The 27,983-nt window shown below is 47.9% G+C and overlaps 1 protein-coding gene across 12 annotated transcripts; it reads right to left on the bottom strand.

Annotated features, from left to right (window-relative positions):
* Window positions 1–232: 232 nt before the first annotated feature.
* LOC123119655 (formin-like protein 12) lies at window positions 233–26,710 on the bottom strand. 12 transcript variants are annotated; one of them, XM_044539521.1, is made up of 18 exons: window positions 26,287–26,706; window positions 24,929–25,626; window positions 24,635–24,856; window positions 20,799–24,550; window positions 20,525–20,648; window positions 19,795–19,866; window positions 10,820–10,918; window positions 10,681–10,722; window positions 10,396–10,476; window positions 10,260–10,310; window positions 10,096–10,177; window positions 5,065–5,159; window positions 2,436–2,507; window positions 2,244–2,360; window positions 2,055–2,123; window positions 1,903–1,969; window positions 727–1,045; window positions 233–627 (listed from the first exon to the last, which is right to left on the bottom strand). In XM_044539521.1, exons 1-17 carry the CDS (start codon window positions 26,357–26,359, stop codon window positions 864–866), a joined length of 5,898 nt encoding a protein of 1,965 aa, XP_044395456.1. In that variant the 5' UTR covers window positions 26,360–26,706; the 3' UTR covers window positions 233–627; window positions 727–863. The 12 variants fall into 12 exon arrangements, with proteins under 12 accessions (XP_044395456.1, XP_044395468.1, XP_044395463.1 ...); XM_044539533.1 differs by having other exon boundaries at window positions 2,436–2,497; window positions 10,681–10,918; window positions 26,287–26,710; XM_044539528.1 differs by lacking the exon at window positions 26,287–26,706 and having other exon boundaries at window positions 24,635–24,852; window positions 24,929–25,151.
* Between the last annotated feature and the right edge of the window lie 1,273 nt (window positions 26,711–27,983).

Here is a 27,983-nt window from a genome sequence, read left to right as displayed (position 1 = left end):
CACGGACCACAAAAAAGAACAATTACAGCATAAAATGCAGTTCCATACACCACCACAGATGAAATTACTGATTAGGGGACAGTGGAGGGAGCAGAAGAGAAGAGAGTGCAGTGTGAATTAGCAACAGAGGACCATTTTCCGTTTTGCACATCATCAGACAAAAACACTGAAGCTATCACTTCAGTTGATCAGGAGAACAACCACATGTGTTGCTCTTTCAAGACAGGGTTCATGCACAAGCACCTCGATGCATGATTTGGCAACAAATCGAAAACATGACTGTGCATAGCGGTTACAGAAAGTACATATATTGTAGAATCACCTGGTTGAGCTATAGTGTTGTGTGTCAACCTATCTATCGCTTCAAAACCGCCTAATCTGTTGGTAGCAAAATTTCCTGTGGTAAACACTAATCCTTTTCTATTTCTTCTAGACTACAAATCATTGCTTACATTTCTTTCATTTTCCTAATTTACAACCACTGGCCTACTCCTGCTGCTACTGCTAGTGTAAAACAAATGGGGGAAAATCTAATAAGAAATCTGTACACATGGACCTACGTTAGGTGCTGGGTTAGCTTTGTACAGTGTCATGGGCTATCAAACGTGGATGTCCAACCGGAAGTATCTGTACGAAACCAAATAAGTGATTCTAGGTTAGGGTTATACCGAGAAGAACATTTCACGAGTTAGGATGAAACAGAGCATATGCATAATTGTATGTTACCTTGTCTTGTAGGCATGAGATGTCCCCAAGGAAGTCATGCATCTGGTGACAGTCCAGCCTCCTGAAGGTCTGCATGGCTGGCAGAGGTCGTCTGCTGAGGAAAATCTGATGACCGTGTCCATGTTTCGGGACAGATATCATTTGAAGGGCGACCTTGGTGATCCTACATTTCCATCTTTCGATTTTACAGGAGTTCTGTCCTGGCTTGCTTCCTTTTCCGCTTCTTTCAGCGCTTTCTTCCTCTCAGCCTCAATCTGCTTGAGATTCTCCTCGTGCGCCTTCCGAAATAACCCCACAAAGGTCAGAAGGGTGGAAGCAACTGCATAGTTTTCAAGATTCAGTATGAGTGAGAGATAAGAGGGATATCAAATTACTAGCAAATGCTTGCTTTATTTTGGAGATAGATGAGGACATGCAAGGAGGAGTTTAGGACATTGATGACATTTTTTAATTTCAAAGTGAAAGAAAGACATTTAACATCGATTAAATGATAAAGCAGGTCATAAATCGCATAAAAGGAACTGTTGTAGTTCATAGACATGTATGTTTGCCATTTGATATTTACTGGCTCAAAGAGAGCAAACTGAAGAGGGAAATAGCTACAGCAGATCTGATAAGGAGCAAACTATAGGAGTATTCTAGAGGCAAATAAGCAACCAGTCAAGCAGATCAGACGATCAGGTAAATGGTGATCCCAACCAGGCAACCACTCAACCAGTATTGATAAAACTGGAGACAGGTAGCAATAAGCCAAAATCACCACAAAGAAGTATAGCTAGGAGTACTTGGGAGAGAATCCTCATTAATCCAGCCGAGGTTCAAAATCTCGCCTTTAGCTCGTTATAACATCGACCAATGAATCTCAAGAAGTTTTCTCAGCCCTGGCTCCACACTTCCAGGTGAAGCGTTGATTAACTTATTGCAGAAGAAAAACTGAAAATGTATCGTTGTCTTGGTGAAGGGCAGGTGCAGTCTGCCTATACCATTTTAAATCAGACCAAACACATCCATAGTCTCTAGTTTCACACTCTATCATCTTAGTGCATCAATGGTGACAACACACTATCTTCACTAAAACTTCACAAGCATAATTGGAAAAGGAGGAAATAAAATATACATTCATTTAGAACCATCTCACATAGACTGATTCAATTGATAATTTGGCATGGAAATTACCTTGCTCAAAAGGGTATTTTGCAGGGTCTTCTCCAAAATAAAGGGAAATTGCATCTGCACTTCTACCCTGTCAGCACTTGTACGTCAAAAGTGGGCAAATTTGAAGTGTACACTATTAGTAATGAAAGCAGGGAGGGGCACGAAAGGCTTACTACATCAGCGTAGAGTGCTGATAGGGCACGTACATCAGCACCAGAATCATCAAGGAACTCCTTTAAAGTCTACATTGCATTGAAGCAACAAATATATAGAGCACCATACAAGAAAACATTGAAAAATACAAAATAGCTACCAAAACACTTCATTAAAAGCAAATGGTCTCAGAAGGATGGGAAATGTACCTTTCGAAAAACATCAGAAACTGGCCCATCAGTTTCTGAAGCAGTTAGTTCCTGTTCAACTTTCTCTAGCCCTTTTACAACTGCCTGCTGTTCCTCCGCCAATGCTTTCAATTGCAACTGTTTAAATAACTCCAGAATATTTAGTAAATATTATCAATGCAAGTCATCCATATTAGTCAGCATGCACAATACCTTCGAAGCAGCTTCCAAGCTAACTAGATCCTCATGAAAATCCAGTAGTTCTGGTGACTTTCCTGCAAGGGACTGAAGAACACTTAAACCAGTCATTAAGTTTTGAAACATACTGTATGAATGCAAAATATGCAGCATGAAGCCATGAACCAAGAAAAATATTGGCGATTGATTTTCTTCAAATTTATAACACATTGTGATTCTAAGGTCCGCGTCTACGTTTACAACACCCATATCATGATCTACGATTCAACACTAAACTAGCCAATTGTCTATAGATTCACAAGAGTTTGAATTATAAACAAATCTACATTACAAAAAATAGGACCTGGTCAATAATAATATCCTGCGATTTGAAATCAATGTAAAATCATATCGAATTACTTATAACCATGATTCAGATTCTCCTTTGTTAATACGAGTATCTTCAGACATGGCCTAGTATATGCATACAGATAATTCCAATATTTTCAGATTGAATTGCCTGTCTTTTTGAGGAAACTGTAGCGAGGCCCCAACAGTGAACTTATTAATAAACAGAAAAATTACAACTAATGTACAATATTTACTGGAAACCCTGTGAGTTGATCTCTACAACAAGATGGCTACATGGGATACTAAGCTAAAGAATCCAGCCAGTTAAGCATAGGGGTCTTAGACTCTTAGGCTGCATTTGGCATTGCGGTTGATTATGATAATCCAGCTTTTCCGACCAGCTTTTGCCCCTTTTGCTGTTTGGCTAACCAATTTACCCTGCTCTTGTGGTTATTTTTTCGAGCAGATTATAAAATAAGTTAAGCTCATCACAGTTCAGCAATAGTAAACTGAGCCTTAGCCTACTTTTTAAACCTATACAAAAGTAGCTGGCAGTCCTTGAGAAAGTTAATCTTCCACGAAGCAAAGGAGGGTCTAGTTTGCTCAAAGATTACATTAGGGTAAAGATTTCAAGCAAAACGGCTTCGAGAAATAGGTGTGCCAACTCTTGAGATGTGCTCTATAGCACGAGGGAGGCCAATTAGTGTGCAGGTAATACCAGCAAGCCACAAGCCTTGCTTAAGTAATGAAAGAACAGATAATCGTGAGTTTCTAGAGTATCGGGTCCACAAAGCACGCAGGTGGAACTGTAAAATCTAGTTCCTTCTGATTAACATGTCTCTGGTGTTAAGTCGGTCTTGGAGTAGGAGCCAGGAAAAGGCCTTGACTTTAGGATTGCACTTGCAGTTGCAGGCCCAGAGCCATTTAAGATAACATGGGATCCTTGGAGACTTATTTAGTTTTTACCTTGGACAATTTTTTGACCCCAGATGCAGCTCCAGACATCATTACTGAGATCATGAAGGTAGATTCTGTTAAGATGTTGATGGAGGTAAAGCAGCTCATTGTAGGCTTGACTAGAAAGCAGAAGGCGAATCATGTGAAGGATATTGACAGCTAGGCTGATCATCCAAAAAGCTAAGCTGGTCATTTGTGGTGAAAGAGTGAAGTCTGGCATAAAGCTCACAGGGAGGCCGCTCGATTCAAGGATCATGTACAAAGGAGATGTTTGCCGCCTCTATTAATATGACATCTGGCGATTCTTTTTTACTTGTCACAGAGGCCCAGGGGCGAAGCCAGAAAAAATTATTGCTGGTGTCATATTTGTAAGTATAGTGGTAGCATTGCGTGTTTGTAAGAGTATTTTGTTACCTCTAAAGTAGGCTAGTGAAAAATCATTGGTGTCATTTGAACCCTGGGAAGGCCGAAGACATCAACACCACCAAAAAGAACCCGCATGAGTGGAAGGAGGAGGTGATGCTGTTGTCCTAACAGAGAGGCCGCTCAATTCAAGGATCAACTAAAAAGGATTTTTTTTGTCGCCTCTATTAATATTTGGCGATTCTTTTGTACTTGTCACGAGGCTGAAGACATCAGGCCACCAAAAGAACCCACACGACTGGAAGGATGGGGGGTGCTGTTGTCCTCATAATATCACCATACCAGGCTAACCCATGGAATCTTCTCCTTACTGTAGAATTTATGAAGTCTGACCATGAGGGCATCATTCTGTACAGACAGAACAACAACAGCAACCCCCCCCCCCCCCCCCCTGTCTTTGCAAACCATATTCGAGGCTGCAACTGGATTCATATGGACCAGAAAAATCGGATTTGCCTCGAGCCAGAGCGGTGAATTACCAGTCATCAGATGGCCAGGTGAGATCAGGAAGCGCTGAGAGCACCACGGGACTTCATGGGATGGCAAGTGGGGCATGGGAGGCAAGAGATAAAGCCTATTTAGGCTGTTGAGTCGATTTAGGCTATTTATCAGTTTTTGCCAATACACATGTATGTTTACACAAAAGAAATTGTGTATTCATTTCGAATTGAGGTGGGCCTGCCCCAGCCAATCAAGCACCCCTCCTTGTTCTCACTTTGCCTATCGAGTCTCGAGCATCCATCCTCTACTGCACCTTGCCATCAGGTTATCGTCAATGGTGTTTGCCATCCCCCATTCTCAACTGGCACAAAGCAGATCATTGCCAAACCACAAACTAGTTTGCATGATCTGGATTGGGGTTCTACGTGGATTAACATGAATCAGCTAACTATATAATGTTATTTTCCTCATTTTTTAATCAATCAATCCATACCTTGCAAAGAAAGTGCATTAGTGTTGTTCTACTGCTGGTTGCACGGGTCTCTACAAGTTTTAGGATACTGTCCAAGCGGAAACCAACAGCCTGGCCTGCAAGGGGACAGCAAAAAAGAAATTGAAATTAAAAAGAAGATATGAGGCAGAGGATAAAATTGTTTGGTAAACAAAACCTCCTGAAGATGCAATAAACTGGTATTGATACAGTTTCAATCTGTTAGGAATAAGCAACTTATATTCCCATGAGGCCATAGGCCGATATATATACATGTACAGGTGTGGAACATATGCAGGAAACCCCTTATACAATGAGATAAATACAAAGGGGTACATGACTTATATTATAACTCTAACACCCCCCCTCAAACTCATGGTGGATGAACAACACTGAGTTTGGAGAGATAAAAGCCATGTTGTGCTCTAGTCTGGGCCTTCGTCAGGAAATCTGCCAACTGTAACTCGGAAGGCACATACTGAAGAGCAAAAACCTGATCCTGCACAGCAGCGCGCACATAGAAAGCATCAACACCAATATGCTTGGTGAGCTCATGCTTCACAGGATCGCGCGCAATGCTAATAGCACCCGTACTGTCAGATAAGAGCAGAGTCGGTGTAGTGACAGAAACACCAAAATCCTGAAGTAACCACCGTAACCAAGTCACCTCTGCCGTCAAAAGAGCCATGGCTCGCAACTCAGCCTCAGCACTCGAACGGGAAACTGCAATCTGTTTCTTCGTCTTCCAGGCAATGAGAGAACCACCAAGAAAAACACAGTAAGCAGAAAGTGAACGGCGATCAGAAGGATCACTAGCCCACGTAGCATCCGAATAGGCCTGAAGCTGTAAAGAACTGGAGCTAGGAAAGAATAGACGGTGAGAGATCGTGCCCCGAAGATATCGGAGAACACGAAGGAGATGACTATAGTGAACCGATGTGGGAGCAGAGACAAACTGACTCAGAATATGAACCGGATAAGAGATGTCCGGACGAGTGACAACTAGATAGACAAGACTGCCAACAAGATGACGATAACGCGTCGGGTCAGGGAGAGGATCACCATCAGTAGCACGGAGGTGAACATTGAGCTCCATAGGAGTCTCAACAATGCGCCCGTCAGTAAGAGCAGCACGAGCAAGAAGATCCTGGATATACTTTTCCTGGGATATAAAAAAGCCATCAGAGGTAGAAGAGACTTCAATCCCAAGAAAGTAGCGAAGAGGTCCAAGATCAGACATAAGAAACTGCTCATTAAGACGGGCCTTTACAAAGGCAATATACTCAGGGTCATCCCCAGTGATGACCATGTCATCAACATAGAGAAGAAGAAGAGTCCGACCACGAGGAGAAAGGTGAAGAAACAAGGCTGGATCATGAGCACTTGCTGAAAAACCAGCAGTAGTGACCACAGAGGCAAAACGCTCAAACCAGGTGCGAGGGGCTTGCTTAAGGCCATAGAGAGAGCGACGAAGACGACATACCATGCCATCAGGAACAGAATACCCAGGGGGTGGCTGCATGTACACCTCCTCACGCAGCTCACCATTAAGAAAGGCATTCTTAACATCAAGCTGAGATATAGACCAGTGGCGTGCAGAGGCAACGGCAAGAAGTGTACGAATAGTGGTCATATGGGCCACAGGAGCAAAAGTCTCGTCATAATCACGACCATGCTCCTGCTGAAAACCACGAGCCACGAGACGAGCTTTGTGACGCTCAAGAGAACCATCGGAGCGAGTCTTAACCTTGTAGACCCACTTACAAGTGATGGGACGGACTCCGGGAGGAAGAGAAACAAGATCCCAGGTACCAGTGCGTTCAAGAGCAGCAATCTCCTCTGCCATCGCAAACTGCCATTCAGGATGAACAACAGCCTGACGGTAAGAAGTCGGCTCAAGAACAGCAGCACCAGCGGTGGGAAATCCAAAGCGATCAACAGGCGGAGGAGGACGAGAACGCAAGCCATAAGTAGGCTGAGAGGAAGAGGACGACTCATCCAAGGAAGCATCCACAGGTCGTGAACGACGAGTGTAATGCTGAGGAAAAGATGGAACAATAGAAGGAGGAATCGCCAAGGTAGAATCGGGGGTGGCGACGAAGAAGTCACCGGAGATGAAGGTGTAGAATCTGGTGACATGCTAGGTGAGGAGACCGGGGAAGATGGTGGCTGCAGATCGACGAGGGGTGGAGAAGCAGAGGGAGTGGAACGAATAGGCACAGGCGCGACGGGGGTGATAGGTGAGTCAGGAAAAGTGAGGAAAGAGATATCCTCCACGGAAAAAATCGATGAAGATGGGCGTGGGTAGAAAGGACGAGACTCATCAAAAGTCACGTCTCGAGAGATACGCATCCGACGACCGATAGGATCCCAACAACGATAGCCCTTATGTTCATCACTGTAGCCTAAGAAGACACACTCAACAGACTGAGCGGTCAGTTTGGTGCGTTCGCGAGGGGCAAGAAGAACATAGCAAACACAACCAAACAAGCGAAGCATCGAATAATCAGGAGAACGATCAAAAAGACGCTCAAAAGGAACACCACCCTGCAAAGCAGTAGACGGCTGAAGGTTGATGAGATAGGCGGAAGTGGAGATAGCCTCGGCCCAAAAATGAGGCGGAAGAGAGGCGGCGATCATCATCGCACGAGCCGTCTCAAGAAGGTGACGATGCTTGCGCTCAGACACGCCATTCTGAGCATGAGCACCAGGACAAGAGAACTGGGCAAGAGTACCCTGCTCAGCAAGGACACCACGCAACATCTTAGAGATATACTCGCCAGCGGAGTCAGCACGAAAAACACGAATGGGTGAAGAGAACTGAGTATGAACCATGGCAGCAAAACGCTTATAAATAGACAACACCTCACTACGAGAAGTCATGAAATAAAGCCATGTGTAACGAGAAAAATCATCGATGAAAATAATATAGTATTTATGACCACCTTTCGAAGCGAAAGGAGCCGGATCCCATACATCAGAATGGACTAAATCAAAAGGACGCTTAGACACTGACCCACTATGTGAATATGGTAACTGAATCTGCTTGCCAAGACGACAACCCTGACACTCTAAAGAGACATCTCCTGAGACAGACCCCAGAAGACCTCGACGAACTAAAGACGATAACCGAGAACCACACAGATGACCAAGTCGATGATGCCACTGCTTGAAGGAACCAGTAACAGAGGCGACAACAGCGGAGGGACTGGCGATGGTGGTGGCAGCGGAAGGAACATGAAGCCAGTCCAACTCCCAAAGCAATGGCTGAAGCTGTCGAGGGAGATGACGAAGTCCCTCAGGAGGAGGATCGCGCCTTGCGCAGGTGTTTCCGCTTTGTGTAGCACTGGGACTCAATATGACCATCATTGTTGCAGTAGTCACAATGTGGACGGGGGCGACCTGAGCCTCCAGAAGGAGTGGGCAAGAGCGGCGGAGCACTCGAGCGAGAATGAGGCGGTGCAGCAGGTGGAGTGGAAGAAGCCCGAGTAGCGAGCACAGAGGGAACCTCCAGCAAACCAGCACCACGTAAGCGAGTCTCCTCAGCACGAATCTCTGAAAGCGCCTCCATGAGAGAAATACGGCCACGAGCAAACAACTGAGCACGCCGGGGCTCAAACTCCTTACGGAGCCGAGACAGGAACTCGTAGACGCGATGAAACTCCAAATTGGCCTGGACAGCCTGACAGCAGGGGCAAGTACGACAACCAGCACTGCGGAGAGAATCAAGTTGGCGCCAGATAGCAGAACTCTATGCATAAAAGTCATCAACAGTAGAGTCACCCTGCTGAAGAGCATGCTCCTGACGAACCACAGAAAGGTATAAGGCATCACCAGAGGGCTCATAGCGCTGACGAAGACAGGTCCACATCTGAAAGACAGTAGGAAGACCCAGAAACTCAGAAGCAAACTGAGGCAGAACACTAGCAGTGAGAACAGCTGCAGCACAAGCATCATCATCAAGCCACTGGGTGTAAACAGACAAAGCACCATGATACGTCTGAAGAGCCTCCTCATAAGCCAAAACCCTCTCATCATAAGCACGATCAGCAGCCTCATCAGCAAGCTTAGCCGCATCCTTGGCGACCTGATTAGCATCCGTAGGAAGAACCAGTGGAGTCGGCGGAGTAGGGGCCACCGGAGGAACCGGACGTGGCGGACAGCAGACCTCGCCAGAAAGAACACCCCAGAGACGGATGCCACGCATGTGAATGCGCATGAAGCCAGCGAACTCGGTGTAGTTAGTACCATCGAAGATCACCGGACAGCGAGGGACAGCAACATAGCCCGATGCAGCAGACATTTTTTTTTTACAGAATCTGACGCGAGAGCTTGATCCGGCTGGAGAACAACAGATCGAGCCCAACGGCCAGATCGAGAGCACAGTCGGACGGGACGCCGGCAAAGCTGAGCAGAGCAACTAGGGAATCAGTAGATCGGGCGGACGGCTGACTAGAACCGGCGAGCAGCGGAGATCGGCAGCGGAATCCGGCGAGGACAGCGACTGGGATCCGGTGAGGACGCGAGTGCAGCGGAGATCGGCAACAGAGGGACAGCTCGATCGGGCGGCGACTGGGATCCTATGAGGACGCGAGTGCGGCACGGGTCAGCCTGGTCCTGGCGATCCAGCAGTGAGCGGGCGGGACGAGGGATCACGCCGTCCTGGCGTTGACCTGCAGGGGGAGAGGAGCAGGCACGAAGGACCAGCGGCGACCACAGACGAGGGTAACGGCGCGAGGTGGATCAACAGCACGAGTTGCAACGTGCAAAAAAAAGTTGACCTAGCTCTAATACCATGTTAGGAATAAGCAACTTATATTCCCATGAGGCCATAGGCCGATATATATACATGTACAGGTGTGGAACATATGCAGGAAACCCCTTATACAACGGGATAAATACAAAGGGGTACATGACTTATATTATAACTCTAACACAATCTACTCCCCAAAATAGTACCGTACAATAGATAGTTGGAGCATTCTTCCCAACTAATAGTCTAATAGGATAGTTAGAAATCAGCGAAGACATTACCTCTTGGTGTCCCTTCATTTAATGTGTTCCCAATTAACAGAATGTTCTTCATGATCACCTTCAGCTTCTCAGAGCCTCTGAGCTGATTGGCATATCAGAAATGAGTTCTCGCGTGCTAAACATGAATACTGAATGTGAGAAACCTTAGTTGTTAGAATGTTTACCTCCTCACAAGCCGCTGCCACGGTCAGCAAATTCTTTCTAACATCCCTAATCTAAGCAGGAAATAAATAAGTGGAGAGTGAGAAAGCCATGAGCAACACAAATGACCTTAATCTCTAAAACTTAACAGTGTATGACCTGTGTCTGAAACTGAATCTTGAAAGCAAATATCCTAAACTTAGATTCAATCCTTGGCACCTTCATCAATTCTAGAAAGAACTGCATATATAGGAAAAAGATAAATAGTAAGGTAAACTGAGGTACAAATGTAAAATGTCATTTAAAACTTCAATTCAGATAAAATATGACCAGAGAAATATATAAGAGAAGGAAGCTATAAATTATGTGATAAGCAGGTAAACTTAGATGAAACATGATATTTGCATTAGAGTAATGCGTGTAAGCCAAAAGATATAGATTTACCTGTTCACACTTTCCAAGAGTTTCCTTGTCTCCTGTAAAGTTCTGCCAGCCAAATTTACAAAATACGTAGAAAAAAAATTGTTCATGATTATACTAGAGACAAGGGGAAAATTCAAGGAAGTGTTAGTTTGGAAACAACCTTTAGAAGATCCATTTCCTCTTTTGTTGGGCAAAACTTTATGAGATTTTCAACCTGATCAGCGTCTAAAATTGAATCGTCCAAGGCCAGAGCAGCACTCTATTATGAGCAGAGAAAGTAAAGACATATCGGTAGAGAAAGTACAATTACTATGTAAAAAATATATGCAGTCACGTGATTTAATTATGAAAAAAAGAATGATTTTCTGATTATTATTTTTGCGGGAAGATTTCCTGAATTAACAGCACACTTTAAACTTATTTGACTATTGACTCAACTCGCTAAAAAACCAGAATTAAATTGGTGTAAAGTTCACATAAAAAACAGGGAGATGGTTTTTTAAAATGAAGCAGCTTTAGCCATGAACTGAGTTCTCAAGTTCACCAAAAGAATGTGATTCTGAAAAACAAATATGCAAAGAACTTCCAAGCAAATTTTCGGGTGAAAGAACCCAGTGGCAAAACTAAATTTCCCTATAACTCACTTGTTGAATGTGTGGCCATGTATTGCTGGTCCAAGTGGCCCAGGCCCATTGGGGCTGACCTAGAAGAGTGCAGCCAGACATGTCTGGTGAGCTGCACGGCATCACACACACTGCATTGAGCCACTGGCTCGTACGCCCCTCCTCTGTTCTACATGGTATCAGACGCCACGGTCGTCTAGTAGCTAGCCGGCGGTGGGGTCCGGCGAGGAGGCTGCGGCGGGGCTCAAATCGGCGGCGGCGGTGGCGGCGTGCTGCGCGCGTGACGCGGAGAGCGGCCAGGCAGGGCTGCGTGGGTGGCTGCTTCTTGGACCCAAGGCAGAACCCCTGCTCGAGCTCTTCCTCGTCCTCGGGCGGCTGAAGAGGAAGAGAGGCTGCTCGGGTGGTTGCTGCACGGGAGGTGCGGCTGCAGAGGAGGTGCGGGTCCATGCTGCGGGTCAGGACCGAGGTGCGGGGATCTGCGCTGAGGGGGAGCTGCTGCGGGAGGAGCAGGGGAGAAGGAGACTGAGTGCTGCTGTTGCTGCTGTTTGAGGAGAAGGAGGCTGCTGTGGCAGAGGAAGATGGCGAGCTGCGACTGTGCTTGGTGCTGCTGCTTGCTGGTTGCTGAAGTGCTGAATAGTGGCACTGCTGAATATTGTGCTGTTGTTGCTGGTGGTGGTCTGCACTGCTGATCTGCTACAGCTGCTGCTTGCACTTGAGGGCTGCTAGTGCTGCTGTGGTTGTTGGCAGAGGAGAGGAAAGCTGTGGAGGTTGCTTGTTGCTGCTATTGTTTGCAGAGTTGAGGGAGGAAGACGACAGGTGGTGAGGTCACGGTCATGGATTCGGTGCGGTCGGATGATAGATGTTCGTGTGGTGCAGAGGAAGGAGGAAGGCACGTCGGAGATGAAGAGCTGAGAGGAGGAAATGTGCCAAGCAGAGACTTGGAGGATGCCCTGCTCGCCGCCATCAAGGAGGAAGCTGTGCTGTGTGCACATCTGGCCTCCGCCGAAGCGGCCTTTGATGTTGCACGCGCAAGGGTGGCTCGCATGAGGAACACGACAACCTTTATCAGGGATGTCAAAGAGGCGGAGGTCATCGAGGAGAGGAAAAGTTCGGCCTCTTTTTTCCGTACAAATGAAGGTGACACTGAAAAGGCCACAATTGCTACTCACAGAACTGATCCGGAGTGGATTCTTGACTCTGGTGCGTCTAAACATGTTGCAGGGGACTTCAGAGAATTTGAGTCATATGATCAGCTCACTCCCTCTCAGAGTAACACGATATGTACTGCTGACAGGACATCGCAACCTATTAAGGGCATTGGGACAGTTCAATCTACACTTGATATTAAGTTATCTTCGGTCCTACATGTGCCAGCTTTCCCGGTCAATCTGTTGTCTATGAGTGCTCTAATTGACCAGGTGGACCGATAACAGTTGACAGAGGAATGTGCTTGCTTACGGACAGGCCGATTGGAAGGAGGATGGGGACTGGAATAAGGTGTAGGGGACTGTGGTACATGGACCGTGAGGGGCTTGGTCAGATGGGCAGCCCAGTGTTTGCGGCAATTGTGGAAGAAAGAGAGTCCGGGGCCATGAAACATCACTACAGAATGGGTCATGTATCCTTTGATAAAATGTTCCAGTTGTTCCCTGATGTAATGCATGGAGTAGATAAGAACAAGCTGCAATGTGATGCGTGTGAGTTTGCAAAACACACGAGGACGTCTTATGTGAGTAAGGGACTTAGAGCATCTCCACTCCCCCCCCCCCCCCCCCAAGGCCCTTTTTTATCGCCGGCGCTAAAAAAAGGGCCCAGTCGCGCCCCCAGAAGCCCACTTTTCGCCGGTTAGGGCCGAATTTGGCGTCGGCGGACCCAGGCCGAACCCGGCACGCGGGGGCGCCGGGGGAAACAATTTTGGCGCCAAAGCCCGGTGGACCCGCCGAGTCAGCGACCAGCCGCTTTTCGTCGTCCTCATCGCCTCGTTTTCCCGCGGGGAATCTGCCAAGGCTGCCGGCGATCAGCCTTCCATTGATTCCTCACGGGCGGCGCAATGAAGACGCGCCGACGCACGCCCTGCCCCATCCCGGCACGCGTACACACGTCTTCCGCCCGCTCGCCGCCACCGGCCACTATAAAAGCCGCCCCCTTCCTCGCCGGTGGACGTACACTCCTTCGCTCACAGCCCCTCTCTCGCTGCCGGCGCCCCACATCTCGCCTCTCTCTCCCCGTCAACAGCTGCCGCGTTTACAACCACCGATGGGAGAGCGATTAAACGGCGATGGAGCGGCGGCCAACGGATTCGGCCACCGCCACCTGCACGAGTGGGAGGCCTACCTCCTCCACGAGGCGAACTACCCAGCGCCGCCTGACATGCGCGTGCCGGGCTCATGGAGGCTCAGCGCCGGAGGCATCCCCGTCCCCCCGACACCGAGCGACGACCGCCGCCCCGCCAAGATCGAGCGCGTTCGGGCATCTCTGCCAGAGGAGGTGCGGGACCTTCCGAAGTACACCGCCAGCAACCACGCGTTCTGGACGGCGTACTTCCAACGCCGCCACGAGGAGCAGCTCGCCTCCACCAACAACGCGCCGGTGAGGGGCCGTTTCAACACCGACGGGTGCCGCCTGTGGTGGGGCACCCCCGGACGCACGCTCCACGCCGTCCTAGAGTACCTCAAGGGTGGCAACGAGCCGCCGCTCGAGTACCCGGCGGCCCCGGCCCCGGCCCCCCGCCGGAGCGGCAGCTCTTGGCTGCCGAGGCGCATGGCGGGCGGGTCCTCTTCCTCCTCCCGCTCCTCCGGGTCGCCGGCGCTCGCCAACGTCAAGGCCGAGCCCGTGGAGACGCCGCTCGGGCGACGCACCCGCAGCGGCGCCCTCGTCATCAATGAGGGCGGTCGTGGCCCCCCTGCTCCCTCCTCCCGCCTAGCCGAAGATGGAGACAGGGCTCGTCGCTGTGAAGGAACATGAGGACATGGCCGCTGCCGACGAGACCTCCCTCAAGTGGGCGCGGGAGGACTACGTACAGCTGGAGATGGAGCACCAGCGCCGCGCCCTCTAGGAGATCGCCGCCTGGCGCCGCGGTCGCGACGAGGGCGGCGTCAACGTCCTTGAGGACAGCGACGACGAGGCACCGCCGCCAACCAAACCCATCCGCCAAGGCGACCCAGGGCAGGGGTGTAGCAAGGACGGCGGAGGCGTGAAGGAGGAGGACGACGACGGCGGGGACTACAGCGCCTTCTGCAAGATCTTCGGCGTGTAGGCTCAAGGCGGCGCGGCGTAGTAGTAGTAGTCAATGCTGTTTTTTTTCAAATTATGTTTTAAATATGTACAAAAATCAATGGAACGCCTAAATTTCGCCCAATTCTGCGTCGTGTTTGGCCGAATTTTGGCCGAGTATGCTTTTAAAAAACGGCGCCTGGGGCGACCTTGGGGCGGCGGCTGGAAAACCCACGGCCCCCAAGCCGAATTTATCGCCAGTTCGCCCCCAGGCGGCGCTATTTCAAGCCCCAGGGGGCCGAACGGCTGGAGATGCTCTTAGAAGTATATCCCAATTCATGCTTGTTCACTCGGATGTGTGGACAAGTCCGGTGGTGTCAGTTAGTGGTGCAAAGTATTTTGTGACCTTTATTGATTGCCACTCACGTATGACATGGATCTAAATGCGTCACAAGGATGAAACTTTCCAATGCTTCAAGACTTTCTATGCCTATGTGAAAAATCACTTCAATGTTGAGGTACATGTGATAAGAAGTGATAATGGCACCGAGTATGTGAACAAAGTGTTTGGGACTTTCTTATCAGAGCAAGGGATTTTGCATCAAACCTCATGTCCGGACACTCTTCAGAATGGAGTGGTAGAAAGGAAGAATCGACATATTCTGGAGGTTGCTCGATCACTGATGTTTACAATGTATGTGCCAAAATTCTTGTGGTGTGAAGCAGTGATGGTTGCGACACACCTGATCAATCGCACATCATCGAGAATATTGGGTATGAAGTCACCTTCTGAGTTACTTCTGGGAAAGAATGATTTTGTGGTTCCTCCCAAGCTGTCCAGTTGTGTCTGCTTTGTCAGGGATCACAGGCCATCTGTGGGCAAATTGGATCCACAAGCTGTCAAGTGTATCTTCACTGGGTACCCTTCTGGGCAGCGCAGCTACAAGTGTTGGAGTCCTTCTGAACGGAGGACCTTTGTGAGCATGGATGTCACCTTTAGGGAATCCGAACCATTTTATGGTGAGAAAACTGATCTTAGTGGATTACTTGAAAGTCTTGACCATACTGATCTTAGGGAATCCGAACCATTTTACCCTCGACGCGACATCCCGGCTATCTCACTCTACGCCGACGACGTGATGCTATTTTGCAACGCCACACCTGGGGATGTCGACGCAGTCAAAGGGATACTTCACCTGTTCGGCATGGCCTCTGGCCTACAGGTGAACTATGCCAAAAGCTCAGCCACGGTCCTTCATGGCACCGATGAGACCACAACACTGATAGAGCAGCTGGGATGCCCAGTTGCGGACCTTCCTATCAAATACCTCAGCATCCCGTTGACGACGCGCCGTCCCTCGGTTGCCATGATGCAACCCCTTGTCGACTCGGTGGCTGGGCAACTTCCAGCTTGGAAGGCGTGGCTGATGAATAGAGCCGGGCGGCTGGCCATGGTGAGATCAGTGCTAAGTGCCATTCCCGTCCATCAAATGCTGGCACTAGCGCCCCCAAAGAAAACACTACGACAAATCGAAAGGATCCAGCGAGGGTTTCTCTGGGCAGGACGCGCGGCTGCAAACGGGGGACACTGCCACGTCAACTGGAGACATGTTTGCCGTCTGGTCGAATATGGCGGACTCGGAGTTCGCGACCTGGAGCGTGTCAGGCTGGCGCTGCGCTTGCGCTGGCTCTGGTTTGCCCGCACGGACAGCGAGCGCGCGTGGCAGGGCCTAGACCTGCAGTTCACCGCCGATGAGCGAGCCCTTTTCTTCGCATCCACATCCATGGTGCTTGGAGACGGCTCGATTGCCCTTTTCTAGGAGGACCGATGGCTGCACGGGCAATCCGTCCGAGAGATCGCGCCCCTGCTCTACGAGTGTATCCCCAAGCGACGCCGCAAGTCGATAACTGTGGCTGCCGGCCTCGCCGGGAACGCGTGGGCGCGCGACATTCATGGCACCCTCGGGGTCCACAAGATCAGGCAATACTTGCTGCTGTGGCAGGACGTGATGCGCACTACACTCTCCAACGAGCCGGACAAGCTGCGCTGGAAATGGTCTGCAAACGGGACTTACTCCACGCAATCATGCTACTTGGCCACTTTCCAGGGATCGACTGCCTGCCACTCCTGGAAGCTCATTTGGAAGAGCTGGGCGCCACCGCGGGTGAAATTTTTTCACTGGTTGGCTAACCAAGACCGGTGTTGGACCGCAAACAGGCTTGCTCGTCGAGGGCTACAGCACCACCCCCGCTGCCTCCTTTGCGACCAAGCACCCGAGACGATCCAACACCTGCTGCTCGCGTGCCCCTTTGCCAGTCAGACATGGCACGCAACCCTGACATGGCCACGCATCCCGGCCCCTGTCCCGAAGCACGAGGCCAACCTCATGGACTGGTGGCTGCGCGAAGGAGGCCACGCCACCAGGATTGCGCAAAGCCCTGCAGTCCGTCGCCCTACTAGTGCCGTGGATGCTCTGGAAGCACAGAAATGATTGTGTCTTCGAGCAAGCTAGACCATCTCCCGAACAGATCCTGGACAAGATCAAAGCAGAGATCAGCTCCTGGGTCACAGCAGGGGCCCAAGGACTCAGGGTCGTCTTGCTGCAGTCATGGGATGTCCACTGATCCTAGCGCCTGCTATGTAATTCCAGCCTCCTAGGAGGATTGTACTTGTACACCCCACCTTTTCAATGAAATGAAACGCAAAGGCCTTTTGCGTTTTCTCGAAAAAAAATACCCAGTCTACTGTGACAGGTCAAGAGGGGGAGAGTGGTGGTGGTGCCGATTCGGTGCTGCAGCAACCAATTGAGGGTGATATTCCGGTACAGCGAAGCGAGCAGCAGCCCCAGAAAATGATAACACCACAGAGTGAAGGACCGATTGTGACTGATGGGGTGCCGAGTCAGGCAGACGGTACTCCCACCCAGATCGGTTGTGTACCGAGGTGGACAGCAGAGCAAGAGGAGCAGCTAAAGGTGTATTCACGGAAGCAAGGTGATGCTTCTCATAGGTGGCAGAAGGTGAATGAGGAGCGTAATCCTCAAGTATATTCAAGATGACAGCATCATGTTCAGGGGGGAGCAACCAACACAGATGCAGGGGGGAGCAGCAAGGTAGCAATGCAAGCTCATCTGACACAGAGGACTTGCCAATTGCTTTGAGAAAAGGTACTCGAGCAAAATCAGGGATACCAGCGCCAAAGTATGGGTTCATGCCAATATATTGGAAATCATGTTTCCTATGAAGCATTATCTCGAGCCACAAAGCATTTGTTGCTTCTCTTCAGCTGGTGTCTCTTCCAACTGATTGGAAGGCAGCAAAAGTGGATCCAAAGTGGCGAGCAGCTATGATAGAGGAGCTGGAGGCATCATGTAAGAACAAGACATGGGTACTAACACCTCTTCCAACAGGAAAGAAGGCAGTCAGCTGCAAGTAGGTATACACTGTGAAGCAGGATGCAGAAGGGAAGATTGAAAGGTACAAAGCAGGCTTGTGGCGAGGGGGGTACAGCTAGACCTACGGCATTGACTATGATGAGACCTTTGCTCCAGTAGCAAAGATGAACACTGAGGATCCAGATCTCTTGTGCAGCGAATTTCGGGCGGTCCGTACATCAACTTGATGTGAAGAATGCTTTCTTGCATGGGGACCTGAAGGAGGTCTACATGGAGATCCCAGGTTCTCTACGTCTGAGACTGTTGGCAAGGTATGCAGGTTAAGGAAATCTCTGTATGGTCTGAAACAGTCTCCGAGAGCATGGTTTGACAAGTTCAGACGTGTTGTATGTAGTATGGAGTATGGGCAGTGTAACGGTGATCATACACTGTTCTACAGACATAAACAAGGGAAAATCACTATACTTGCCGTATATGTGGATGATATTATTATCACAGGGGATGACAAAGAAGAAATAGCAAGACTGAAAGAGTGTTTGGGTAAGGCCTTTGAAGTCAAAGATCTGGGCCGACTCAAATACTTCCTGGGCATAGAAGTGGTCGGGTCTGCGAAGGGGATTGCGCTATCTCAGAGGAAGTATACTTTAGATCTCCTAAGCGATGTAGGAATGCTAGTATGTCGGGCAGCATCAACTCCAATAGATCAAAACCACAAATTGACAGCCCAGTCAGGAGAGCCAGTGAATAAGGAGAGATATCGAAGATTAGTTGGGAGATTGTTGTACTTGCGTCATAGTCATACACGACCAGACATTGCATTAGCAGTAAGTGTTGTGAGCAGATACATGCATGAGCCTAGAAGTGAACATCTTGAGGCGGTACATAGAATCTTGAGATACTTGAAAGGTACTCCTGGGAAAGGAATGTTTTTCAAGAGTTATGGACACCTTGTTGTAGATGGTTATTGTGATGCTGATTGGGCTAGCTGCCTGGATGACACGAGATCAACTTCAGGCTATTGTGTCTTTGTAGGAGGAAATCTAGTGTCTTGGAGAAGCAAGAAACAACCTGTTGTTTCAAATCAACTGCAGAGGCTGAATACAGAGCCATGTCTCAGGGACTGAGTGAGTTGTTATGGATAAGGAATCTATTAGAAGAGCTGAAGATATTGAAGACCAGTTGCATGAATGTATGGTGTGACAACAAGCCGGCAATTAATATAGCAAACAGCCCGGTTCAACATGATAGAACCAAACATGTGGAGATTGACAGATTCTTTATCAAAGAAAAGCTGGATGCTGAGATTATCAAGATAGGGTATGTGAGCTCAGGACAACAAATTGCAGATTGCTTGACTAAAGGACTGGGAACCAGAGAATGCAGCTTAGCGTGTGACAAGATGGGAATGATAGATATCTATCACCCCTCTTGACGGGGAGTGTTGAATGTGTGGCCATGTATTGCTGGCCCAAGTGGCCCAGGCCCATTGGGGCTGACCTAGAAGAGGGCAGCCAGACATGTCTGGTGAGCTGCACAGCATCACACACACTACATTGAGCCACTGGCTGGTACGCCCCTCCTCTATTCTACATCACTGATAATTTATTTGAGTTAATACCCAATCTTCATGCTAACACTTCAATAAAACTGATGAAAACAAACTATGCTGGATCTTCTACACTAACTAGAAGGAAGTTGAGCAATCAACAGGTTTGCCCTTCCAATGATAGTATGTGCCCTCTTTGCTACCACCTACCAGGGTTGCTTATGGCGTTTGTCTTGCCGACTTTGCCGCTAAGCTCCCTTGTACGCATGTCTGCTCCCTACTCGGTGAAAATATGTGCATGTGCTGTTTGCATGTTCTCTAGAAACAAAGAGACGTCAGCTAGTAGCGAGATACTTACCATCATTTCGGAGAGTGGCATTTTGATTTTCGTCAACATGATCTCTGTGTTATTTGCCCGTCTTATATCCATCTGCGGATTTTCCAAGGACATGAACAAAACTTTCAGGGTTTTTATTTGCACCACAAGGACATAAGTTTTGTTGTCAGAAAGGAAATATAACTAAAAAAGTCCAATGCAAGCAGCTTAGAGTCAGAAAATTAAGCATACTTTGAGGTAGCTAAAAATTAAGACATGCTACAAAAGCAAAACCAAGTGTAAACACCATCTATGTTCTTTCCCTACACTAAGTTTAGTTCACGAAAAAGGCCATTGCAGCTTGCATGGTCTCAACATTACCATGACTTCAGTCTCACATGGTAACTTGGAGACAGTTTACACTACTTCTGTGCGACCTTACATGTGATATATCATGTTACCCGTATCTAGATACATCCGTATCTAGACAAATCTAAGACAAGCTTTTTGGGACGGAGCGAGTATGTTAAAGAGCAAGCATAGTATAATGCTTGTTTAAACCTAAAGTAATTAACATTCTATAAAATTGAATAGAGTGCTGCACTCTGTCTACATTGTATGGACCTGCCTTCCGAAAGGATATTACAGTTTTTTTAGTGCAGAAAAATATAGGAAATTTCTTGATGCTGACATGCTATGCACTATAAACTTTGATGCCACTACAGAATCCAATAGCATAGCAGAGCTGGATGAAATTGTTGGAACAAGTTACCAGGTGAATCTTATCAGTTTTGGAACCAAGAGATTTTCCAGCCCCTTCTGATTTTGCGCCACCTTTTGCCTTTGGAGCAATAGTGAAAAGAGATGCCAGTTCACTCACATCGAACTCAGAATCGCTGCATAGATGGTGCTATCAGTTAGCAGAATAAGAATGCACTAAATATATATTTTGCGAGAATTGAGCTGATAGCGACATTCGATCATCAGAGCAAGTTACGAGAATTTATATCTTCTGGCAAACAAACAATTGAAATAACAGAGAGTACCTATCAGCATCTTGCTTTTGAATTTCTGCCCATACACTTCCTTGCATTGCTCTTGTTACTTTGACCCAGTGCAGTGGTTTTAGAGATGACTTCCGTGCTACAGTAAGTGAGGTTGCGCCCAAGGAACGAAGACCTCTTGCACCAGGTGGAGGGGGGCCACCTCGTCCACCAGGAGGTGGAGGGGGGCCACCAGGTACTCCAGGAGGTGGAGGGGGGCCACCAGGTATTCCGGGGGGCATTGGAGGAGCAGGTGCACCTGGTGGGGGAGGGGGGGCACCTACTCCTCCATGCCCTCTAGGAGGAGGTGGTGGAGGAGTCCCGCCATATCCTCCGGGAGGAGGAGGAGGAGACGGAGCTCCACCTCGAAATCCTGCAGGAGGTGGAGGAGTTGGAGTACCTCCTATCCCTCCAATAGGCGGTGGTGGAGGTGGAACTCCTCCGATTCCTCCAGGTGGAGGAGGTGGAGGTGCCCCTCCATATCCTCCGGGAGGTGGCAGCGGCGGTGGTGCAGCCCCACCATAGGCTCCAGGTGGTAGCGGAGGAGGTGGAGGTGCCACTTTGTATCCTCCGGGAAGTGGTGGCCGCGGTGGAGCTCCACTATGTGCACCAGGAGGTAGCAGAGGAGGTGGAGGCGGCCCTTCGTATCCTCCGGGAAGTGGCGGCGGCGGTGGAGCCACTCCACATGCTACAGGAGGTGGTGGCGGTGGCGATGGAGCCCCTCCATGCACTCCAAGAGGTGGTGTTGGAGGCGGAGCTCCACCTTGAAATCCATCTTGCAGTGGAGTTCCTTCTCGTCCTCTAATAAGAGAAGGCTGTGGAGTTGTTTTATTTCCTTCAAGAGAAATTGGAGGTGGAATTCTTTCCTTTCCTTCACAAAAAGGAGGTGATGGCGGAATTGGAGCTCCAACTTGACATTCTAGTAGAGCTGGAGATGGGCTTCCTTCAATAGGATGAGGAGGGAAATTCCCAGCACTCTCTCTAGGTGGAGGTGGTGGTGGCTGCAGAATTCCAGCATCCCTTGTTAGAGGTGGAGGTGGAGCTATTACATGATCCTGGGAAATGGAAGGAGGCAAAAGTGCTTGATGTTGTCCAAAAGGAGGTGGTGGTGGAGGTGAGGGTACATCATGCCTTTTAGGTGAAATTGGAGGCAAAGGGCAAATTACTTCATGCTCTCTAGGCGGAGGTGGAGGAGGCGGTGGGGCAGACGGGGATGATATATCATTTATATGAAGAGCTGGTGTTTGAGGTAAATGGGGAGATGACAAGGATTGTGTTGAGGGTGTAACTGAAGGTGAGGGCAAAGGTTCTAGAGATGGGAGTAAAGACAAGTGTGGTGGCAAAGGCGGGGCTGCAGGTGGTGTTGAAGGTGGGTGACGGGGTTGACGTGTAAGTATATGAACAGGTGAAATTCCCCTATGCCAGCTGGGTGGATGTGGTGGGGTTGGAATGGCTCCATGTTCTTTTATATGAACTGCGGAGGGTGGGGTTTCATTGATCAGTTCATGCCGCGAGAACTCCTTGCATGCTTCCAAAGGAGGATCTAAAGGCTGTTCATGAGGTACTTCCTCTTTAAATTTTGAACTTGAAGGATCATTTGCTCCAAGAAGTGGAGGTTGAGAGGGGGGTTGTTTTCCTGGTGGTGTTGCTGCTTCTTTATATGAACAATCTGAAGAAGACTTTGAGCTTATAAGTGGTACTGATTCACTATCTGTAATTGGCAATGGTAGTTGTGGCAGTAGAGGAAGCAGAGGTGGAGACTGTGGTGTACTATGTTGAGAAGTTTTGGGAGATAAAGAATGAGGCATGTGAAAGAAATACTTTGTATCTTCACTGGTAGTTGGAACATCCATGTCAGTTGGTATATTTCTTCTGTTTGTTACTTCCGTGTCTATAAAATCAGAGGCTCCTAAGATAAAGTCTGTCATCACTATACTACTTTTGGATGGTAAAGTTAGAGAGGAAAAACCTAGGTTGAGAATAGTTTGTTTACGAGGACTAGAGGAGCAAGACCCTTTTTCTCTTCTTTGTGCATGATGAGATATTGAGGTGCTTGAATTAATTTTAGTACAAAGTGTATGTGAAGGAGGAGGTGGGGATGGCGCTGGAGGGTGAGATGCATACCTGTTGGAAGCAGGCAAAACAGGAAAAGATAGACTACCTGGATGTAAATCTTTTTCATGTGTCTTTGCTGGGTAAGGTTGTCGAGGTGGTGATAATGGTATCAAGGGACGATGAGGGTTAACATGTGATAATGGAGAATAGGAAGCTGACATCTCTATATATGCTTCCAATGATGAAGATGAAGGTAAAGATGAAACAGTTTTGATTGGTCGTAGAGGGGGATTTACTAGGGATGATCTCAGAGATGTAGAGGATGGGGGCGGTGGAGACACTGAAGGTGTAGCAACAACATCCCTCCCGCTTGTAGAAGGAACAGAGTTCTGATTAGATTCTGTTTGCAATGGAGATAGAAAGGACAAATCTGTCGATGCTGAACGGAGCACATTACGCCTGGGAGAAAATGGAGCAAAAATACGTTGTGTTGACAAAGGAAGAAAAGTTTTTTTCTTTAGCGCCAGTCGAGACGAGTCAGCTGTAACTGTACTTGCACTGGCATGAGTTAGAGCGCCATTTGCTTCCAGGCTAAAACCTTCAGGTAGCATATTCACAGAAGAAATATTCAAAGGTTGGCCTGTCGAGTTGGATACGGAAGCTTCCGTTCCCTCTGTTTGTTCTGCAGTTCCATTGTTATTGGAAGCATCAGACTGCTTAATCTTTTGCTCACCAGAATTTAAAATCAGGGTAGCACTTGTGCTCTGCAGGTGTGGCCTCCCTACCACTGGAGGCTCCATCCTGTTATTCTGATCTGCGGGCTCAATCACTAGTACGTTTGTTTCACTGATGCTAGGCTGATCCGTATTACTGTTGTTTTCTTGTTTGGTGCCATTGACAGAAGTAACGCATTCTTCTCTTGGACTATCTCCCTCATCCTGTTTGAGAGCAATGTCAATGTTAAGTCCTTCAGTACTATCAGCCTCCGTCAATATGATGCTTTCTGAATTGTGGACTGCATTGCCTAATTCAATCTCGCCCTCCAGCACTTGTTTTGGAGTGGTGACTTCAGATATGATTACTTCTTTGATCATCTGAATGTCCTTTGGACTATTGGTTTCCAATATAATCACCTCTTTGACCAGCACGTTATCAGTATGACTCAAGTCTTGCTTGGGATCCACTGTCCTGTCCTGCCTTGAATCACTGTTTTCAACTGTGCAGCCATCATCTTTATCTATGTAGGTAGCAGAACTCGAATTGATGTTGTCTCTGCCTCCATCTGTTGTACTTTCCAAACTTGACACTACTCTCGTTATATCTTCATGCATAATATTGGTGTCAACAGATGTGCATGCATTTTCATCATTTAGTATTCCAAATGACATATTCATGTCATCGGTTTTACTTTCTGGTGATCCATCAATATCATCACTGCTCAGCTCAAGACTGGAAAATGGTGAGATTTTCCTAGCTTCAATGCTTGAAGTACGATCTGAAGAAGCTATGGAACGAAAATCAGCATCCTTGTGTCCATCATGTAAGTCAAGACTACTGAAGATTTCTTCTGCTTCAAAGAACTCATCAGCAGAGCCAACTTCTATCTCATCACCACAGTCGTCGTCGTCGTCATCATCATCATCACCAGATGCAATTTCGGAAGACGCATCAGATTCAGCATCAAACTCTGAAAAGAGTACCTGGTTCAGGCATGCACTTGCAATTAACATTAATCGATTTGATAATAAGTTGCCCCAGACATGTAAGAAAAAAGCACGGCCTACCTCTGCTTTGAAGTTCTTTATGAACCGGTGATCAGCATCCCAAGAGACATCAATGTGCTCAAAGTTCAACTGTAAAATGTGAGACTGGATAAAGAAAGTATTGAACATCACCCTAAACATTAGCCTTTCATTTTCTAGGCCATCATCCACATGCAAGCATTCAAGGACCACATCACCTTGGACGCATGATCCCACATTTAACTTCACCGGCATGTTGTCTGCCTGCAGCGATAGTTAACAAGTAACTAACACAAATAGCAGAATGATCAAGATCTAAGCTGAGCTTGATGGTACCTGTCTGTAACGCCTAACATGTTTCTTGGCTTTGAATGGTGTTGCAAGAGCATTGCGACCTCTATCAAGCGTTAGAATATCCTGCCCATACACTCGAACTATTGGCCTACAACCACCTACTCCATCGAAATTTGGTACTCCTCTAAGAATTACACAATCCAGGGTGAAAGGAATAGGTTGTGTGGGCAACCCCAACTCGTAGTCCATTCTGCATATGTACTGTAGATATCGAACATGAGAAGGCTGTGGATTTAATGTTGTTAACATCTGAAGAAGCTCCTTCGGTGCTTGCTTGTACACCATGTCCAGAGTTCTTTGTTCCCCATTGTATTGTTTCCGGTACAGAAGAAGAGCTGCAAGCATAAATGCCAACACTGGCCATCCGCCTTTCTCACAGTGCATTAGCAGAATATTTTGCTTCCCTTCAAACATAAGCCACCTCTCGCTCAGCCTGAGGAAGTGGATGACGATGTCCAAAGGAAGCAATGGACATCCTAAGTATTGGCAGGGGTAATCTTTGACTGTAATTCTGTACAGGGAGAACAAGCCTGAAACCAGACTTTTTCCTTCATCTCTGAAGTTTAATACCATCAATGAAGAATCTGCAAACTGCTCACGGAGCTGCAACACAATGCTGTCCAGGTAATTCTTGTATTTGAATTGATCCATGGTTTCTGTTGAGAAGCAACAATCGAATACTGCAAGCATTGAACAGACCAGTCATTTTCTCTTCATGTCAAACTGGACTTGTAACTGTAAGCATATTCACGAAGATTTTAGCAGCATGGTGCAAGGCTGGCAGGCACTACTTGTTGAAAACAATCAGATATGGGAATAGCAGCACTACATGATAATTTTTGGAGCCTCTGTTCGCACAGTTCAGTAACATATTGAAAACCTATACGATTCACAAGATTTAAGTGTTGTGATTGGAAAAAGGAGCAGCACATTCATGTCGTAGTTTTGTCTCCCCGCTTCAGTCTTGTTCTAGTTCTCAAACTATAACTGCACGATAGTGATCGTGCGCCTGTTTTGCCTTAGCTATACAGCTACTTGTTCTTTTCCATAGGTTAGAACAGCACATTCATTTGCATTGGCCTAAGTAAACTAGAATGGTGTTTAAAAAAGTAACTAATGCAGCACGTACATAATGTAGACATTGGTGATAAAATGTGGGGAAAAAGAATAAAATCTTGTACTAGCAGTTTCTTCCCGTATAGACCAAATTATTACGTAAAACAGCTAAATTTATGAGGCTAAAAGAGCTATAATGAAAAAAATCGCGAGCAATTCCATGCCCCCTTGTATCCTTGGCGAATTGCCCCAACATTTCAAGAGGACGAGGCGGGCGGGGTTACCGTAGACGCGGTCTGCGATCTCGAGGAGCCGATCCGGCGGCTTCCGGTAGAACAGCCTCCGGAACAGCGCCATTTCCTCCTCCTCCCCGTTGCCGCCGTCTCCGGCGGCCTAGGCTGCGGCACCCCCCTTCCTGATCGCGTCCGCCTGCTCAAGCGCAACCAGCGACCGAGGAGCACTACCAACGACGCCTCGCCCGCGCCGCCGCGGCCGCCGGCGACCCCACGACCCAGCTCCGGCACGCGACGCGCGCGGGGGGAGGCAATGCGCGGAGGAATTCGCCCCTCGCTAGGGTTTCGCCCTCGTATTTTTTTCCTCAAATTTTTTGGTGCGAAAAGATCTCTGGTTTTTTGGGGTCGCTGCTAATTTTTTGGTGTTTGAGGTGGCGGAGAAGGAAGCGGAAGGAGAGGAGAGAGAGAGAGAAGGAAGAAAGGAGGGAGGAAGGAGGAGGCGGCACGAGACGGAACAGCAGAAACTACGGCTCGGCTCGGCTCGGCTCGGCTGTTTGGGTTTTTTTTTAAACAGTTTTGCTAAATCACATTGCTCTAAGTATTGCATATCTAAAGTCTATGTTATGGGAGAAGGTTCACTTGGTCTAATGAAGAGGAGCTGGCTACCTTGACCAAGATTGATCGCATTCTAGTTTTTCATGGATTGGGATTTGAAGCATAGTGAGAGTCTTCTCCAAGCCCTTTCATCCGGAGTTTCGGATCATTCTCTGCTACATCTCACCACTAATGCTTCATTCATGCATAGAAAAAGGTTCCGGTTCGAGCTGTTTTGGACTAGATTGGAGGGGTTCGAAGAGGCCGTTCGTGATGCATGGGTATGTGATGACCGCATCACTGACCCGTTTAAGAGGCTGGACACGCTGATGAGAAACACTAGGACAACACAAAAACAGCAATATCAAGCTGCAAATGGCCATGCCACATGGATCATTTTCATATTGGATAAGGCTTCAGACGTGAGACAACTTATGAAACTAGAAGGGTGGTTGAGGCGCACCTTGAAACTGGCACTTCTTGGGCTTGCGTATCATTGATAGACAGAGGTCACACTTCAGATGGCTTAAGGAAGGAGATGCGAACACTAAATTCTTTCAAGCATTTGCTGGGCGGAGAGCAAAAAAATTCATCCCACATATTAAGCATGGTGAAGAGATAGTGACAGATCAGGAGAGGATGGAGGAGGTCTTTTCTGACTCCTTCTACTTCTTCATTGGGACGGCCCGCGCTAGAGAGCACACCCTGTATCTGGAGTAGTTGGGCATGCAACAGATAGATCTACAGGGCATCGAGGCTATCTTCACTAAAGAGGAAGTGTGGTCAGTAATTAAAGAGTTACATCCAGATCGAGCTCCAGGTTCTGATGGATACATCGGCGCCTTCTTTCAGAGGGCGTGGGGCATTATAAAAAATGACATCATGGCGGCTCTCATCAAACTCTTCATGGGAGATGGACGATGATTCTCTAAACTAAACTGTGCACTAATTGTGTTGTTGCCAAAGAAAGTGGGCGCGGAAAGTCACTACTAGAAAAAGGCATGTTAGTGGCACACCTATTTTGGCCATTAATGGCGCACTATAGGTGCGCCACTATTACCACGCCACTAGTAACAAATACTAATGGCGCACCTCTGGTGCGCCATTAGTATATCAGATAATAATGGCGCACCTGGTAGTGCGCCATTACTATG

The sequence above is a fragment of the Triticum aestivum genome, chromosome 5D (genome assembly GCF_018294505.1).
Source record: "Triticum aestivum cultivar Chinese Spring chromosome 5D, IWGSC CS RefSeq v2.1, whole genome shotgun sequence".
NCBI classification, from domain to species: domain Eukaryota; kingdom Viridiplantae; phylum Streptophyta; class Magnoliopsida; order Poales; family Poaceae; genus Triticum; species Triticum aestivum.
The sequence above is the reverse complement of the archived record's forward strand: the minus strand, read 5'-3'. Positions and strand labels throughout refer to the sequence as shown.